This window comes from Clarias gariepinus, chromosome 27, assembly GCF_024256425.1.
Source record: "Clarias gariepinus isolate MV-2021 ecotype Netherlands chromosome 27, CGAR_prim_01v2, whole genome shotgun sequence".
Taxonomy (NCBI): Eukaryota; Metazoa; Chordata; class Actinopteri; order Siluriformes; family Clariidae; genus Clarias; species Clarias gariepinus.
This window is the reverse complement of record NC_071126.1, coordinates 14,734,382-14,750,477: the sequence shown is the minus strand read 5'-3', so window position 1 is coordinate 14,750,477 and position 16,096 is coordinate 14,734,382. Positions and strand designations below refer to the sequence as shown.

The window sequence follows — 16,096 nt, the reverse complement described above, 5'->3', positions numbered from 1 at the left end:
GGCTTGTTAAGTTAAGATGTCTCCTGGAATACACTGTGTGTCAAGACCAAGTTCCAAGATTGCAGTCTGTGGCTGGCATTTCAGGAATAAAAGCTATGAAGGAGTAAGCAGATGATGATGATTAGCCTGAGAATCGGCCACTTTAAACACTATTGCTTTGAAATGATATCAGATGGTGCATGAGCTAAAAAGTCATAAATACTGAGAATTTGTGGGACAAAAATCATGGCTGTTTTTTTTTTCCTTGGTGTTTTTATTTTAATTTTGTTTTTATTGCATAATTTCTAAAATGTTGCTAACTCTCACAGACTGAAACTTTTGCCTTTTTACACTGTTCCTTACACCAGCCTCACTATAAATTTAGATTCTCTGAGATGCTCTGAAATGTTTGTGATTTTTTTATCTTTAATTTTTTATTTTATTATTTCAATACAGAATTTGAAATTGACACTTTTGAATTTTAAATAGTCATCTATAACAGAAAGACACACCAGTGTTGGGACAACTTCAGGTTTTCTGAAGGTTTTTTTAATTCAACAATATGAATGGAGGTTAAGCAGGACTTTCCCCCAGCTTCTGCATTTAAAATTTTCTGTTTCTCAAATCTGTAAGAAAAATTGTGGCTCTGATGTTGCAGATTTGGCAAATTAAAAGTTACCCTAAATTTAATACAATATTTTCTTAATAAATTCTGTTAAAAAAAGTTATTTTTTTATAATCAGGGTTCTGATTATTTTTTTTTTAGTCAACTTGTTGTTTGGAGTATTGTGTTGTTTGAAGTAATGTTAATTATGAGGAATAGAATGATGTAATGGGCATGATGTAATAGTTTTTTTGGCCATAAATAATTAAAAACTATATAAAATATCTACTTTTACACCAAATCATCCATCGGTCAGCTAGCACCCTTTGTTTAGAGTTTGCCCTTAAACCAGTTGGCTCAGTGACAGATTTTTTGTTAAATATAAAACTTTGCGAATATTTTCTTTCTTCCATAAAAAATAGTAAACCCAATAAATGTGAACTATATCATTTGATTGAATTTAATTTTAACCTTTAAGCCTACCTTCAAATAAAGCCAGACCGCTTATCCGATGTGACATCATGTGCTATGTGATGAAAAAGAAATTTGACTGCTGCTACATATTTAATCTCTGCAATGTGCTTTCGTTCATTTCTTGTTGTCTTAGTGTGTCAGAACCCACATAAGAATATCTGCTGCAAACATTTCTTTAAAAACATGTCAGCGACATTAATTTTGTGGCTCTAGTATAGGGGTAAAGAAGCAAACATCAACTCCAAACCATGCAGTCAAGGCAAAATTGTGATGTCATCTTTTTGAGTATTTAATTCTTTTTTTTTCAATTAGCGAGATTTCAGTAAATCTCTAAATGCTTTAAATTATGGGAATTTAATGCTGTTTTTTTATCTTTGTATTTTGTGAATAAAATAGAAAATCATTTGCTGATGCAAAATTCACAGGGAATCACAGGAGACCAGGTATCCTTAATATGCCTTGGATAATTCACTGGGGGGGGATGAGAAAGTTTGGGAGAATCCTATATTTTCATAGGTCAAGCTTATGTGATATGCTGGGGAGAGATGAAGTGTGGACTTAACAAAGAACGCCATATTTTTATAGCATGGAACATTAATGACATGATCCTGAGAATCTTTGTTAGTCCATGTTGCCACTGGACTGGCGGCAGTCATTGTTTTGTATATTTTTAAAGTTCACATATCTAATAAAATCTTTCTTCTGTACAACTTTGTCGTACCTAAGTGTAAGTGGTTAATGGAAATGGGATGTTTTGGGCCATTTTTCAGCGTTATACTGTCTCGCTTTAAACAATAATAATTTAAAATGCTAATTATTCATATTTTTCATGAGTATAGATAGTAAAATTGGTGTAAGCTGCTATGTTGCTTAAATTCTAATTTTTGTAAAAGTTTAAAAACAAAAAAAACATAGTGTCTGTAACCATGTCACATTCATGTTGCAATATCTTAACAATTTAGCATTTTCAAATTATACACTTTTTTCAGGTTTAGGTCTTTTCACATGAAATCTAAATTGGCCAAGTTTCATCTGAATGAACAGTAAGATCATTTGTAGATTTTCAGATTTGAATTCAAACTAGTTACGGACACTACATAAAAGGGCATTAAATTGTATTTAGCGAATGTGTTTCTTTTTCGTTGATAAAAATATAAATGTGTATGCTTACAGTATTTACAAAAAACACGAAGCATGGACCAGGAGAAGAAGCATTAAGTATTATGAAAAATGGTCTTATACGATCCTATCTGAAAATTCATAAAATTTACGAGACACTTTTTAGCACCAACCCCATGTTTTGTCTGTATTAAATCGTCATTGGATTCAGGGTAAATGCACGTACTGATCAGATACCCGCTATCATGTTTTAGAGTCATGGTGTGTATGCCAGGGTTTCTTAAAAGTTGCATTTATTTTCAATCAGATATCATTACCACAATAACAGGCGATGTAGAAAGGACAGCAGTCTTTTTTAGTTAAACGTGAAGCCAAATTCTCGCCAGAAAAAAAAAAAATCACGGACGGTTTGAATGAACTACACGGCAGACAGAAGGATCACGCAGACATTTCTAACTTTAGAATATTTTACATTTTGTGATTAAACACACCAGCGATCATTCTTGTCTTTATACACACAGTTCAGACGTTAAAGCAATGAGGTGCTAACAGAGTGTAAATGAGACTTAAACAGTCCAGTATGACGCCGCCTGAGCTCTTTTAAAGTGAACTTGCCTCTGCAGTAGAGAGCATCATGGCTCTGTGGTTACTTCATGATGCTCCTGATGGGCTTCGAAGTAAATGAACAAAGCGGACAGCGGTTATGAAATGAACCCACTGAATATCGCCTGCTGTAATCATAGTACAGTGTATGCATGTGTGTCAGGTAAAGGCTGATTCCACTTTAGGGCACCAGAATCATTTACTGGTCTCAAATTAAGGAAATGCAAGACAGATCTAGAGCTGGTTTCTACCGCAAGATGGTTTACATATAAATACATATATTTATTCTTGTGTTTTCTGTATTGACAGCTGATTTGTAACCATATCTTTTAAATGCTACTGTTGCTTGAGGCACATGGGTGTTTGCCATTCCTGTCAGAACATAATCCAACATGTAGTGTGTGTGTGTGTGTAAGAGAGAGTCTGTACTCCCCTTCCACTCCACTCCAACTCAATGATTACCAGATGTGGTGGCTCCACATTAAGGCAGAGGGAGCCGGGGACACCCATTTCTCATCCACTGCCGTTATTTCGCTGATCACATGACCTGGCAAAAGCTTGGCTATTTTACCATTATCCATAATTTCAGGATTAAGTGGACATTTCAGCTATGAAGATTTACTGTTTTTTTTGTGTGTAGATGTTTATGGGACATTATAGTATAATATATTATATATAAGTATAGTATTTACTATGTACATGTATTAACACAACGTTTTAATACATCCCTGCAAAAAAGCATACATTTATAAAAATGCTTATAATATAATATATAGTATAAAGATAGAACAGACACATCCATCTGTGGGAACTGTACACACTGACAAACACCACTTGAGTTTAGCTGGAAGTTAGATTGGCAAAAATCCCCTGTAGAGTCCTGATCTCATTCTAAATGATTTCAACATGTTTGGGCCATCAAAGGAGTTCCTGGGAGGTCAGCGTTTCAGACGCAAAGAAGGCAGTCTGATAATGGCTCTGGCGTACTGAGAAAACGTTCCACTTTAATGATATCCGAGCACCGCTGTAGGAAAATGCCGGGATAAATGCATTCGTGTCAAGAATATAGAGAATATATTCACAAAGTCCTGACCTGAATCCAATTGAGATGCTGTGGCATGACCTTAAAAAGGCGGTTGATGCTCGAAAACTCTCTAATGTGGCTGAATTACGACAGTTCTGCAAAGATGAGTGGGCTGAAGTTCCTCCACAGCGCTGTAACAGACTCATTGCAAGTTATCGAAAACGCTTGATTGCAGTTGTTGCTGCTATGGGTGGCCCAACCAGTTATTAGGTTTGGGAGGCAAACACTTTTTCACACAGGGCCATGTAGTTTTGGATTTAGTTTTCCGTTAATAATAAAAACCTTTATTCAAAAACTGCAGGATGTGTTTACTTGTGTTATCTTTGACTAATATTTTAATGTGTTTGATGATCTGAAACATTAAAGTGTGACAAACATGCAAAAAAAAAAAAAGAAATCAGATAATATATATATATATATATATATATATATATATATACACACACAATGTAGAAAGAGAGAGAGAAAAATAAACCTTTTATTCACCTGTATTATTTTAGCACACTCAAAAGTCCCGGTTTGACTTGAACACCCCTCGTGTGTGCACTAACGATGAATCTTTATTTCTAGATTTCTGTAGCGGTATAGCTAAAATCGTGCCATAAATGCATCATATGATGTTGTTTAACGTAAGATTTTAATAGACTTTGAATTTTCTATTAACTTTTATACCAATATTCTCACATTTAAAAACAAAATGTACAGAAAACATCACGAAATTACATTTTAATTTGTAATGTCGTATGCACCACATTCGGCTTCATTTTCTGGCTTTTCATGCACTTTAACCACACAGTAACTTTTTATTTCTGTCCATCGTAGGTACAGTACGTAGTCTACATTCGCTATAAAAAGTTTTGATCTTTCCTTCACAAAAAGCAGAGGTTGCAAGCAAGCAGGCAGGTCACATCCAAACTATTTAACCATTATGATCATCTCAGAACTTATCATTTTTACATGTAGTCTTAAATAAACTTTAAGAAAAGGGGGGGGGGGGGGGGGAGTTGCCTGGATTGGATGACTTTCTGATTCCACTTTTTCATCACGCTGATGGACGAAACAGAAGAGCAGAAGAGTTCACTCCGGTATTCGTGGCTACAGTATTTGATGACAGCCACAGCCTTGCTTTTGATTCACTCTATCCCCGCCACATTAGTGCAGTGCTCTCAATCTCAATGCTTTGCCATAAGCTTTTAGTGATTCAGTGTTTAGTGATGCAGAAAGTGCTTAAAGGCCTCCATAAAACATGATTTAATTTAGAAAAACTGGTCGGCAGCTAAATTAGATTGCACCATGAAGGCATATTCTGATGAGACAGTCTAGACACAGGACTCTGCTCAACATGGACACAATGCATGAAACAAGTCAGGATTTTATACAACAAACTACATTTTAAGAAAAAAACAAGCATATAACATTAACCATGAGCTCTGACCAGGCTATGTACTATACAGGGTTAACATCTAAACTTTTAAAAGAGAAAAAAATGGCATTATACAAAGCTACCGCCTTTATCGCCAGTATGTCAGGTGCTCAGTTATCTTATCCAAGCTTCTCACCCACAGTGGATGATCAGATAGTTCACCTTTTGTCTTTTGCTTTTACTTAGCAAAATACTTAAGGCTTTGAGTTGGCTCTCAGTTCAGTCCGAGCTCACTGAATCCAGCAACAGGGAGCGGTGCCGTGCCCTTCCTTCTTCTTTCCATCATGACTCCTTTCTCTTCCTCCGGCTGAGCGAGCCGACTGGGATGCAGCATCGAGAAGAACTGGAACCTGGTTCCCATCTTATCCGGATCAGTCAGCAGGCTGTAGCTGTGGACGAGCTGAGCTCGGGTGGGAGAGTCATTGCAGCTTCTCAGCAGGATCTGAGAGGGACCACAGAGGTCATGTTTTTATAAAACCCCATTTAAAAACTTTAAGAAAAAGAAAGAAAGAATGGTCACATGACTGTTGGTCACATATACTTTACAGTGCTGTGAAATAATTAGCGTATTAGGTATTTGGGATGCTTTAGCCTAAACAATATATTGGAAAATGGGACAAACATTAAAAAAAAGTATGTGTTATAAGTAATGAAGTTAAATGGAATTTCCAGGGTGAACTTACTGAAGTAACTCTTCTTAATGGCTAAATATAAAATGGAGTTCTATTTGATTGAATAATCTTTTATATTATTCTTTATGTCTGGACAGTTCCTACAGACAGATGCGTCTCGTCCACACTTTGGCGAAGTTTATGCATTAACTTTCAAGGATCAGGGTTTCCACTCCATAAGTGTTCACGAGAGCGACTACACTGGGCTTTAAACCACCTTGGCCGGGATTGTTATCCACATACATACAGCTTTATTTAAGGTTACTTTAAAATGTTTTGTTTACATTAGAATGTTTTAACATCGTACTGTGATTAAAGTATTCTGTAAATGGCGACCATTTTTTATTCCTTAATTCATGAAAAAGTTTATGACAAGTCCCGCTTTGACTTGAACACCAGTCTTAATAGTTCGTGACATCATTAAAGTATAAAACATTCCAATACGGAGTGTGTTGTCTGTGTGACAGTTCATCCTGACCTGAAGGCGTGTGTCGATGCCCATGTTCTTGAGAAAGGCTCTTTGTGTGACGGGTCCCAGGCAGACCACTGCGTCTCCAGCCATCTTCCTCAGATAATTAAAGTCAACGTCTGCAGTCAGGTCAGCGCTGCCCGGGGCCTCGAGTACATTATGGAGTTTGTGTCCCTTGAAACCCTTCAATGGGGGGGGAGTATTTGGTTATGATCACAAGGAATTTTTGGCATCTTTTAGAAAAAGAAAAACAAAAAAACTGCATCATGTTAGTGCTTGAGGGCAGATTGCATTAGGTAAAATGTATGAATTTTGTATAATCTATGCACATGAACTACTTCTACAGAAATACACACACACAGCCTTTGTCTGCTCGTCAGCAAGGCAGATGGATTGAATTAGGCTCATCGATAACACCCAAGGACATTTGACCCCTGAAAGGGCAACGGGTGGATATGACCTAAGCTGAACCACAGGCCCAACTGAAAGGACTACTCATTAACAGGACGCTCACTCTAAACGTGTCTGTCTTCGTTCCGTCGTGCCCGTAGTCTGCGATCAGTGCTGCACCCCCGTCCTCAGAGACCCGACTGGCCATCTTCTGGACGATGACTCCGCCTTCTGCACAAACCTCCACGTGCTCCCGCTGCTCGTCCGCCTGAGGAAAGATGAAAAAACATAAAGGCATGACGTGAAGAAAGGTTAAGGACATTAAGACTCTAAGATTTTATGTCTGGGTAAGAGCTAGCTAAATTGTTCTACATTAGCTAGCATATAGACTACGTCACCTCTGTTGCCTAGCAACCATTTTTTCACAACTCCTGAATGTGAAGCATGTTGAATGCACGGAAATTTGTGTAAAAGTTGGAATTTTTCATCCTAGTTTTCCATTTTCAACCCCAGACTGGTTACACAATCACTGCTATATGTAATTAATATGTAAGTGTGTGTATGGAGTCTAGCTGTCTAGTAGATTGCAATTTACAAATATTGAATATCAAAATATCAAAAATTTGTATGACAACCAATTTGGGCAAATAAGTTTAGCTTTAAATTTTTATTCCCTGCTTCCAAAATGGAGAAACACATCAACAGTCTCATATTAAAGGGAGAAAGCGTCCCCACTTCCTTTTCACACCTCCATCATCTGTAATTCCCATTGTGAAAGTTTATCTTCAACTGAGCATCCTGCCCCTGTTACTATACTTTCACATTCATCTTCTCGTATGATTGTAAGATCTCTTTTCCAGATGCTCCCTAAGTGTTCGCAGGCACTTTTTCTGAGCTGTTTGTGATAACATTATAATAATTTGTACTCTGTTTTCTTTAAGACTCTTTATACAGCTAATAATTTGAAAATACTGCCAAAATTCCCTCGTGTTTTAGCCCAAAATCGTTTTTAACCTCTTGTAAAGATCCTAAATTGTCTGCCTTATAAATCGCCTATTTTAATAATATTCTTACATAGACATTATTCCCACATAATAGTTTTTTTCCCCTATATGTACTGCTTATGTTAAGAAATATGTAAAAGTTTCTAGGCGTTAGCTCACATTTCTCTGGAATGCACCAAAACAAGATTAATATTTACACCTAATTTCACACGCACTTTTATTGGCTCAAAGGTGGCAGTAAGATCAACCTCTATCTGAACCCAGGTTTAATTGTTACTTTTAATACGCCAATATTTATCCAGATTTGAATCTCAAATGATATTCCATATCAGAGGTGGGACAAAGTCATTGTTTGGCAAGTCACAAGTAAGTCTCAATTCATTGCCCTCAAGTCCCAAGTCGAGTCCCGAGTCAAGACAGGCAAGTCCCGAGTCAAGTCCCAAGTCAAAGCCAACAAGTCTCAAGTCAAGTCCAAAGTCCTACGGTTTGACTTTCGAGTCTTTTCAAGTCTTTTTTGCAGAAAAATAAAATGTATACAGATTATGTATGGTTGTAAGATCTGTATTTATTAAACAAACCTTTTTTTTATGAAAGAACATTGCTCAGATACATAAAAATACACATTAGTAAATGCTAGTAGCAATGTAAAATGGTAGCACATATTCTCAATGAAGTAGGCTACTTCATACAAACAATAACGTTGTTTTCTTCACATAACATTAAAGAACTTTGCTCCCTACCTTGTGTGATACACTCACGTAGGCTACCTCATACAAACAATCCGGTGCTGTGTCGAAGTTGGTTCCCCCATCAGGATGCGTTTTTTTAGCCCCACCCCCGTGAAAAGGCCACAGGGAACTCGCATTTAGGAGAAGGCTCGCCCGCGAAGGGTTATGTGTGGACCACTGAGATTCTACAGAGCGCGGTAAAGAATAAAAAGGACAGTTAGTGTCCCTGACAAACTCTAGCCAACAGGATGTGTTTCCCTTGTTATCTTGGACATATTTAGAATGATGAACCTCGGCTGAGTCACTTGTAGGCTGTAAACATGTCAGTATTTTGTCTGATATTTCATATCAAATATGCCTTTTCAGCAAAACCATAATGCCAAAATAGAGACCCATCAGATACAGTCTCAAGACATTAATAATAATAGTAATAATAATTATCATATATAAAATAATAATAATAATAATTATTATTATTATATTATATATTATAATATTAATAATAATAAGTATTATTATAAATAAATATATAATAATAATTATTATTATTATTATGCGAGATAATTAGCATTTTATCCGTGTGATGTCAATTCACTAGGTCACATTATTTGAATAAACCCAAACTGCATATGAAAGAAATCAGCAAATCATGGGTAGTGTATACCAGTGATTAAATATAAACAATACAACGCATGTACTGACATGTTTACAGCCTACAAGTGACTCAGCCGAGGTTCATCATTCTAAATATGTCCAAGATAACAAGGGAAACACATCCTAATGGCTAGAGTTCGTCAGGGGATTAAAAAACGCTAACAATTTCCTTTTTTGCCTTTACTGCGTTCTGTAGAAGCTCAGTGGTCTGCGCATATAGCCAATTTTTTATAGCAAAACGAAGCTACCTTCCGTATCATTTCGCGAACTGGCGCGTTCACGTTGTTGTCACGTGTTGGACGCTGTCGAATCAAAAGAATCTACGGTACTTTGATTGGATGTCGTGCCGAATGCGCGCATGCGCTCTGTCACACACACGCGCACAGACATATAAACAGAGATAAAGCGGTCCGTGTTAATATACTTTTTATCTTTGGGCTTTTTATTTGAAGTAGCAAGTCTTTACAAGTCAATAGGCGCAAGTCCAAGTGAAAGTCCGAGTTATTTATGTTAAAGTCCAAGTCGAGTTGCAAGTCTTTTTATATTTTGTCAAGTCGAGTCTAAAGTCATCAAATTCATGACTCGAGTCTGACTCGAGTCCAAGTCACATGACTCGAGTCCACACCTCTGTTCCATATAGTTCGGCAATGCCAGCCCTTTTAATTCTACATTAGTTTTTAACTTTATGATTACAACTAGACTTATTTTTAATATAGGATTTTGAACTCTCTGTTAGAGATGCACCTCTTCTGTTAGAGAACACCACATATACCTCGCTGCCAATCAGAATGTCCCAAAGCCACGGTACAGCTTACCAATTGCCAATACATCCAGCTCCTAAATTAAACCTTACAATGAAAAGAGCTGGGAGCGAATTCCACATCGAAGGCGCACCGGTACTGCATGAGGTCAGATTTGGCACGCAAACTCCTGTTGTTAACCCACGAGGCATGACTTTAAAGCAGGCATGCACGCATGATGTAAGTCTCTGGCAGGCTACACAAACACTGCCAACTCAAACACTTCTCTGATGTATGAATTAAATAAGTACTTCAAATGTAAGCCAGATGTTCCATAGTCTGATTCCATGAGAAAATATCTGTTTATTTCGGACATTTTAGCAGAACTGACAGGCTGATGTTCTATACCCAGCCTTTTACTTAGACACTAACGGTGAATGTGCAACATCTGTAGATCGCTCAAAGTGCAGCTAAACAGGAAATGTTCAGATAATCAGAAGGCAGGATATGGATGGTGAGAAAAGATTTGACGATAGACCCTTTAAACCAAAATTAGATCAAATGAAGGCAAAGTTTTTTTTTTTGAAGTTTGCGTGCTTACTTGTATGAGTGTTGCAGATGCGAGAGTAGGAGCAGGAAACACCACAAATCTGAGCTTATCGGGTTTCTCAGGGTCGATATCAACCATCACCTCTCTCCAACCCTTCTCTGTTCTCTTTTTTATAAAAAAAAAACACATGCAAATAATAAAAAAAGATAATCACATTTCTATTATCATATACACTACTGTAATAATGTCTGCTTCTTCTGCTCTGTAACGCCGTCATAACGGCTCTAATCTGAGATGCTATTTAAGGTTAATTGGTCATTTCTGAATCTGGTGACTTGAAATCAACGTCTCCTCCTGACACCTGACTGTTGTTGTTGCTTAATTACATAATTCCAGAAGTGTTATTTCATAGCTTCGCATTCTCCAGTACTGGTCTAGAATGTACATCCAAACTTGTGTCTGGTACTGTATAATGACTACATCATAATAAAATCAGACCTGCAGAAGACAAATCTACAATATACTGCAGGTACCATCATTTCCTTCTCTAAAAGTGTCTTCACTGATTCACTTCTTTCCTGGAACTAAGATAACTGTAGCCTGCTGAACGATTCCGTTTTTATTTGCCTAGTATCTCAGCACCTGGAGAAATAAGAGGTATGTAAATGATATGTAAATAAGGGGTTTAATTTGAGAAGGCCAGTAGCTGCACAACTCGAACCGACTCGTCATAAAATCAAATCAAAATCACCAGCAGTTTTGTGAATCAAATCAAATCAAATCAAATCGGCTCAATCTGTGCAAAACGAAGCAGTGATGAAGAAATGCCGATACTGTATATCTAATCAAAACCCCGAGTTTTTCTCAATTCCTCCAAAGTTGACTCACGCACTGCATAATGTTTACCTGAAACTTGTGAATGGGCAGAGCATCGAAAAACTCATGAGCCAAGAATATACTGAAGCCTGTTGGAGATAACGAGAACAAATAATACTTTATTAGTTACAGAACCAAATAATGGCGTCAGTCAAAGATTATAAACAACGGACAATTTTTATGAGGGGTGTTCAAGTCAAACTGGGACATCGTCTACACCGCTTTTAAAACCTTTTTTTTTTTTTTTTTTAGAAAAGTTTATAAATTTTTAAACTCTGGTGCAATACATTGAGAGTTTCTTGCTCATCCTTAAGATTTATGTTAGTCTCGTTCTTTATGGCTTTTAAAAATGCAGTCTCGTCTCTTTAAGGACAAACTGCAGTAAAAAGTAAACTTTTATGAAAACATTGTGATTTACTGGCTGCCCTTATACTTCCACATTGTACACTTCCATTTTCAGTTCCTTTCTCAGTGCAGGGGGAATTTTTTTAAACTCCTAACCGTCCCATTTACTTAAACACACACACGCACACACACTTGAATATCAACACACAAAGCACAGAGTGCATACCCCTGGGAATGTCCTCTATCCTGCGGTACCACGAGACAGGAATTCCAGTGTGTGTGGTCCCAGCGCGGTACACACACTCTTCATCACTCACACACACCTGAGTGTTGTCTCCAACCAGACAGTGAGCCTGGACCTCGCTTAGCTTTGGGCTTACTTCTACCAGATGGACGGACACTGATGCTCCACACAGAACTGACTGCAACTGATTGAAGACCTGCACCACACACACACACATACACACACACACACATACAGACACACCCAATAATGCTGAAACAAAACTGATCTGAATAATCCTGAGGAAGTCAAATTACATTACAGGCCAATGCATGACAAACCCAGTGTAAAAGGCATTTTAAACATTTTTTAACTCCTTGTTTATACAACGACCTTAGCAGCAACCTCATTTCCCCTCTCATCTGTTCGAACCACTCAGCATTCTAATTACTGGCCTGATCATCTGCACAGGTTTCTCATTGGTTCATGCCTTAAATTAGATACTTTATTTGTTTGAATTGTTTATAGGTCACAAGTATTGCATTTATTCGTTCAAGTGTGATTTAATAAGCAGTGTGTGAAATGAAATTGGGCTCCAGTCTCAGTTCTCCTGATCTGTTAATCTGTTAAATAAAGGCTCGTCATTAGGTTCTTGTCTGCCATGAGGAAAGCCTTGGGTCGATTCCCAGGCTACTGCATTCTTTGTGCAGATCCCAAGCCTGGATTAAAAAGTGGTCTTGCGTCAGAAACGACATCCGGCGTAAAAACCAGTGCCAAGTCAAATGTGTGGATTGGATGGTGTGCTGTGGCAAACCCTTATCAAAAGCAGATGAAAGAACAATGCATGGGTGAAGAAAATTAGCAAATTGCTCAGTGATGCCCTCTACTGTTCTACTGATGCATGGATGGACGGATGGATGGATGAATGGATGGATGGATGGATTTGGATCCCAGCAGCAAATTCCAAAGCATCCAAGGACATTGTAACACCTGAAGGTTTTTAGTTGCAATAACACTATGTAGAGCACAGAAGAGAATAAATAAAAAAAAGATATACAATATATAATAGGAAATAAACCACAATAATTATATATATATTATTATGGAATAATATAGAATATATTGGTAGTTAATGAATGGAAGATATTATTACAGGAAAATGAATGAATAATGAAGTACAATCTGTTGATGTGCAACAACGAGGGGCACCAAGGGGGCGTTGGGATAGGATGCTATGACTACCAGTCCTGACGCTGATGGAACTCACACTGGCTGCTGTTTAGTATTTAATGAAAAGGGGGACGTTAATACAGAAGGAGATGTGATTCTTCAGGAATTTATTGCCTTTTCTATTCAGCACATTTTTAGCATGATACATATTCAGGTTAAATAAAGATGGCTACAGAGCATGCAGTGCTTTACCCTCAGGATGTCACTGGTCAGGGAGCCTCGGCCTGGTCCGAGTTCTACAAGCTGAAAGGCTTTGGGTTTCCCTGCAGCCATCCACTCACTCACACACCAGATACCGAGCAACTACAGAGAGAGAGAGAGAGAGAGAGAGAAAGAGAAAGAGAAAGTGTAAGAGAAAGTCATTGTGTGGTCATCAAAGTCATGTTTGGTGTTATCTTTAATTTGGCACAGAAGTGGATGTATTTACCAAATAATAAATAAGGAAGTCTGTCTCACCCAAAATATTTCCTATGTATACATAGGCCACTTTATTAGGTAGGCTCACCTGCTCGTTACTGCAAATATCTCATCAGCCAATCAGATGGCAGAAACTCAATGCATTTAGGTATGTAGACATGGTCAAGACGATCTGCTCAAGTTTAAACCAAGCATCAAAATGGGAAAAAAAGTGATTTAAGTGGCTTAGAACATGGCATGGTTGTTGGTGCCAAACGGGAGTGTTTCCCAAATAGCTAAACTACTGGGGTTTCCAAAACTATCCAGTAAGCGGCAAGTGTAAAAGCCAGACTTTGCGTTATCAGCCAGACTGATAAAAAAAGCAACAATAACTGAAAGATCATATCGTTACACCTGTGGCATGCCCGAAGAGCATCTCTGAACACACAACATGTCATACCTTGAAGCAGAAGAAGACCACACCAGGTGTCACTCCTGTCAGCTCAGAACGGTAAACTGATGCTACAATAGACATGGGCTCACCAAATTTGAACAATAGAAGGTTGGAAAAATGTTGACTGGTCTGATGAGTCATGATTTCTGCTGTGACATTCAGATAGAGTCAGAATTTGTCGTCAACAACATGAAATCATGGCCTCGGATCAACGGTTTAGGATGGTGGCGGTGGTGTAATGCTGTGGAGAATATTTTCTTGGCACACCTTGGGTCCATGAGTACCAATAAAGCATGGTTTAAAATGCCACAGCCTGCATGAGGATACACATACAGTATAGTTTTTCTGTCACGTGACCTAGACTTGCTAATTTGGTTTGGGACACATCCTCAAACAAAAGATGTGACATCATCATAAATACTATATGAATATGGAACTGTGTCAGAAATCTTATATGGATGATGGAACATTACATGCATGATACATTTGTTCCCTTTGATATATAAATTATATATTATAAAAAAATTAGATTATTTCATAATGCACTTCGAAGCAAGTATTGTTCCTCTTACTGAAAGCATTAAGGCTGATTGAGTACATCTGCCGAGAAAAGCAAAAACTGTGCAAAATGTTCTTTTGTCCAAACTGAAGCGCTAACATTCATGACTATATTTCTGAGACCATCAGACTAGGACATGAATGTAAACTGTAAATCACAAACCTCTCCAAAAATCTGGCTTATTTCTGGCGACGTGATAAAATCTCCTTCAGCTCCCAGCATGTCATTCTTCACATAATATCCCTAATGAGAAGTTACACAGACTGTAGTTATGTAAGGATTAAAACACCACATGGTATAAATGTTACAACAAAATAACCAAGACAAGGTGACTACAGAAGCAATAAGCGATTGAAACGATCACTTTAATGTGCAGTGAACCTGGGGTATTAAAAGACAGGATGAAATGAACCAGTGTCTTCTGACTGATCGAGAGTCCTGTGGTTTAGTTAAAATGCAAGAGAATCCTGTGAATAAAGAAAATGTGCAACACATCTACAGTTAATATAATGTAGACAGGTTACCGAGACTGGGTTAGTGAGGACTTCACGCATGTACTCAGCCACCGTGATGGGACCTGTGGCTGTTATTTTAGATGCCAGATGCCTCAACATGGAGGGCTTAGGACAATGTTGGTCTGACGAGTTGCTGGAACACCTTCGACTCAGCGGCCAGGTCTGTTGTGCTGGAACAGATTTTACTTTAATATGACGGATCAAGATTATATACTTTAGTCCTCCTACAAGAACTACTACTACTGCTACTACTAATAATAATGTTATGGCAGTAATTGCATGTTGTAAATGGGTAATAAGGGGATATAATGGGTATAAAAACCCTCTTACCATTTACTGATGGAGCAAGAAAGCGTACTGACGTCCTGCTAATCTTGATCATCCTCTGAATTGTCCCCATTTTTTCATTAAATATATTTAGCACCCAGTATTACTGATGAATAAACAGCACTACTCTTAACAGCTCTTTAGTCATTAAAAGCTTTTTTTTTATTAACATTAATGGTTCTTCTGCTATTATTTTGCAAAAAAAAAAAAAAAAACAGTTACAAATCAGAAAACAACGCACATATAACTCCCTTCATATACCATTACTGTTTATAACACTTAAGTTCAAACAAGCATGTTAAAGGAATGGCAGAAAACCACTTTAACACGCACGCGCACTCCTTTGATCCTGATTCGCCAGACGTATTGGAAAACGTCTTTACTTTGACCCTTGTCGTAAAAAGGTCCTATTACTCCATAAAAACACAACGCTCTTATCTTAATTTAATCACGTTTTTATTGGTGTGAGCGTTTAAATAAAACATCTTTATTTCTTTAAATAATATCTGATGATAATAATATAAACACATAATTTTGTTTTTTTAACAAGCTTACTTAATAATGCGCTACCGCTTTTGGTCTTGCAGGACCTGCGCCTTTTCGAACACCGTTCTCAAATGACTCTTTACTTTCTAGATAGCTGCACTACATAGGGTGTTAAATCACTCTGCGCACGAAC

At 37.6% G+C, this 16,096-nt stretch overlaps 1 protein-coding gene across 1 annotated transcript; it reads right to left on the bottom strand.

Moving 5' to 3' along the window:
* Positions 1-4,854: 4,854 nt before the first annotated feature.
* ndufaf7 (NADH:ubiquinone oxidoreductase complex assembly factor 7) lies at positions 4,855-15,719 on the bottom strand. The gene is made up of 10 exons (XM_053488500.1): positions 15,421-15,719; positions 15,100-15,260; positions 14,738-14,818; positions 13,359-13,469; positions 11,940-12,153; positions 11,399-11,457; positions 10,544-10,657; positions 6,941-7,084; positions 6,436-6,609; positions 4,855-5,728 (listed from the first exon to the last, which is right to left on the bottom strand). Exons 1-10 carry the CDS (start codon positions 15,488-15,490, stop codon positions 5,501-5,503), a joined length of 1,356 nt encoding a protein of 451 aa, XP_053344475.1. The 5' UTR covers positions 15,491-15,719; the 3' UTR covers positions 4,855-5,500.
* Between the last annotated feature and the right edge of the window lie 377 nt (positions 15,720-16,096).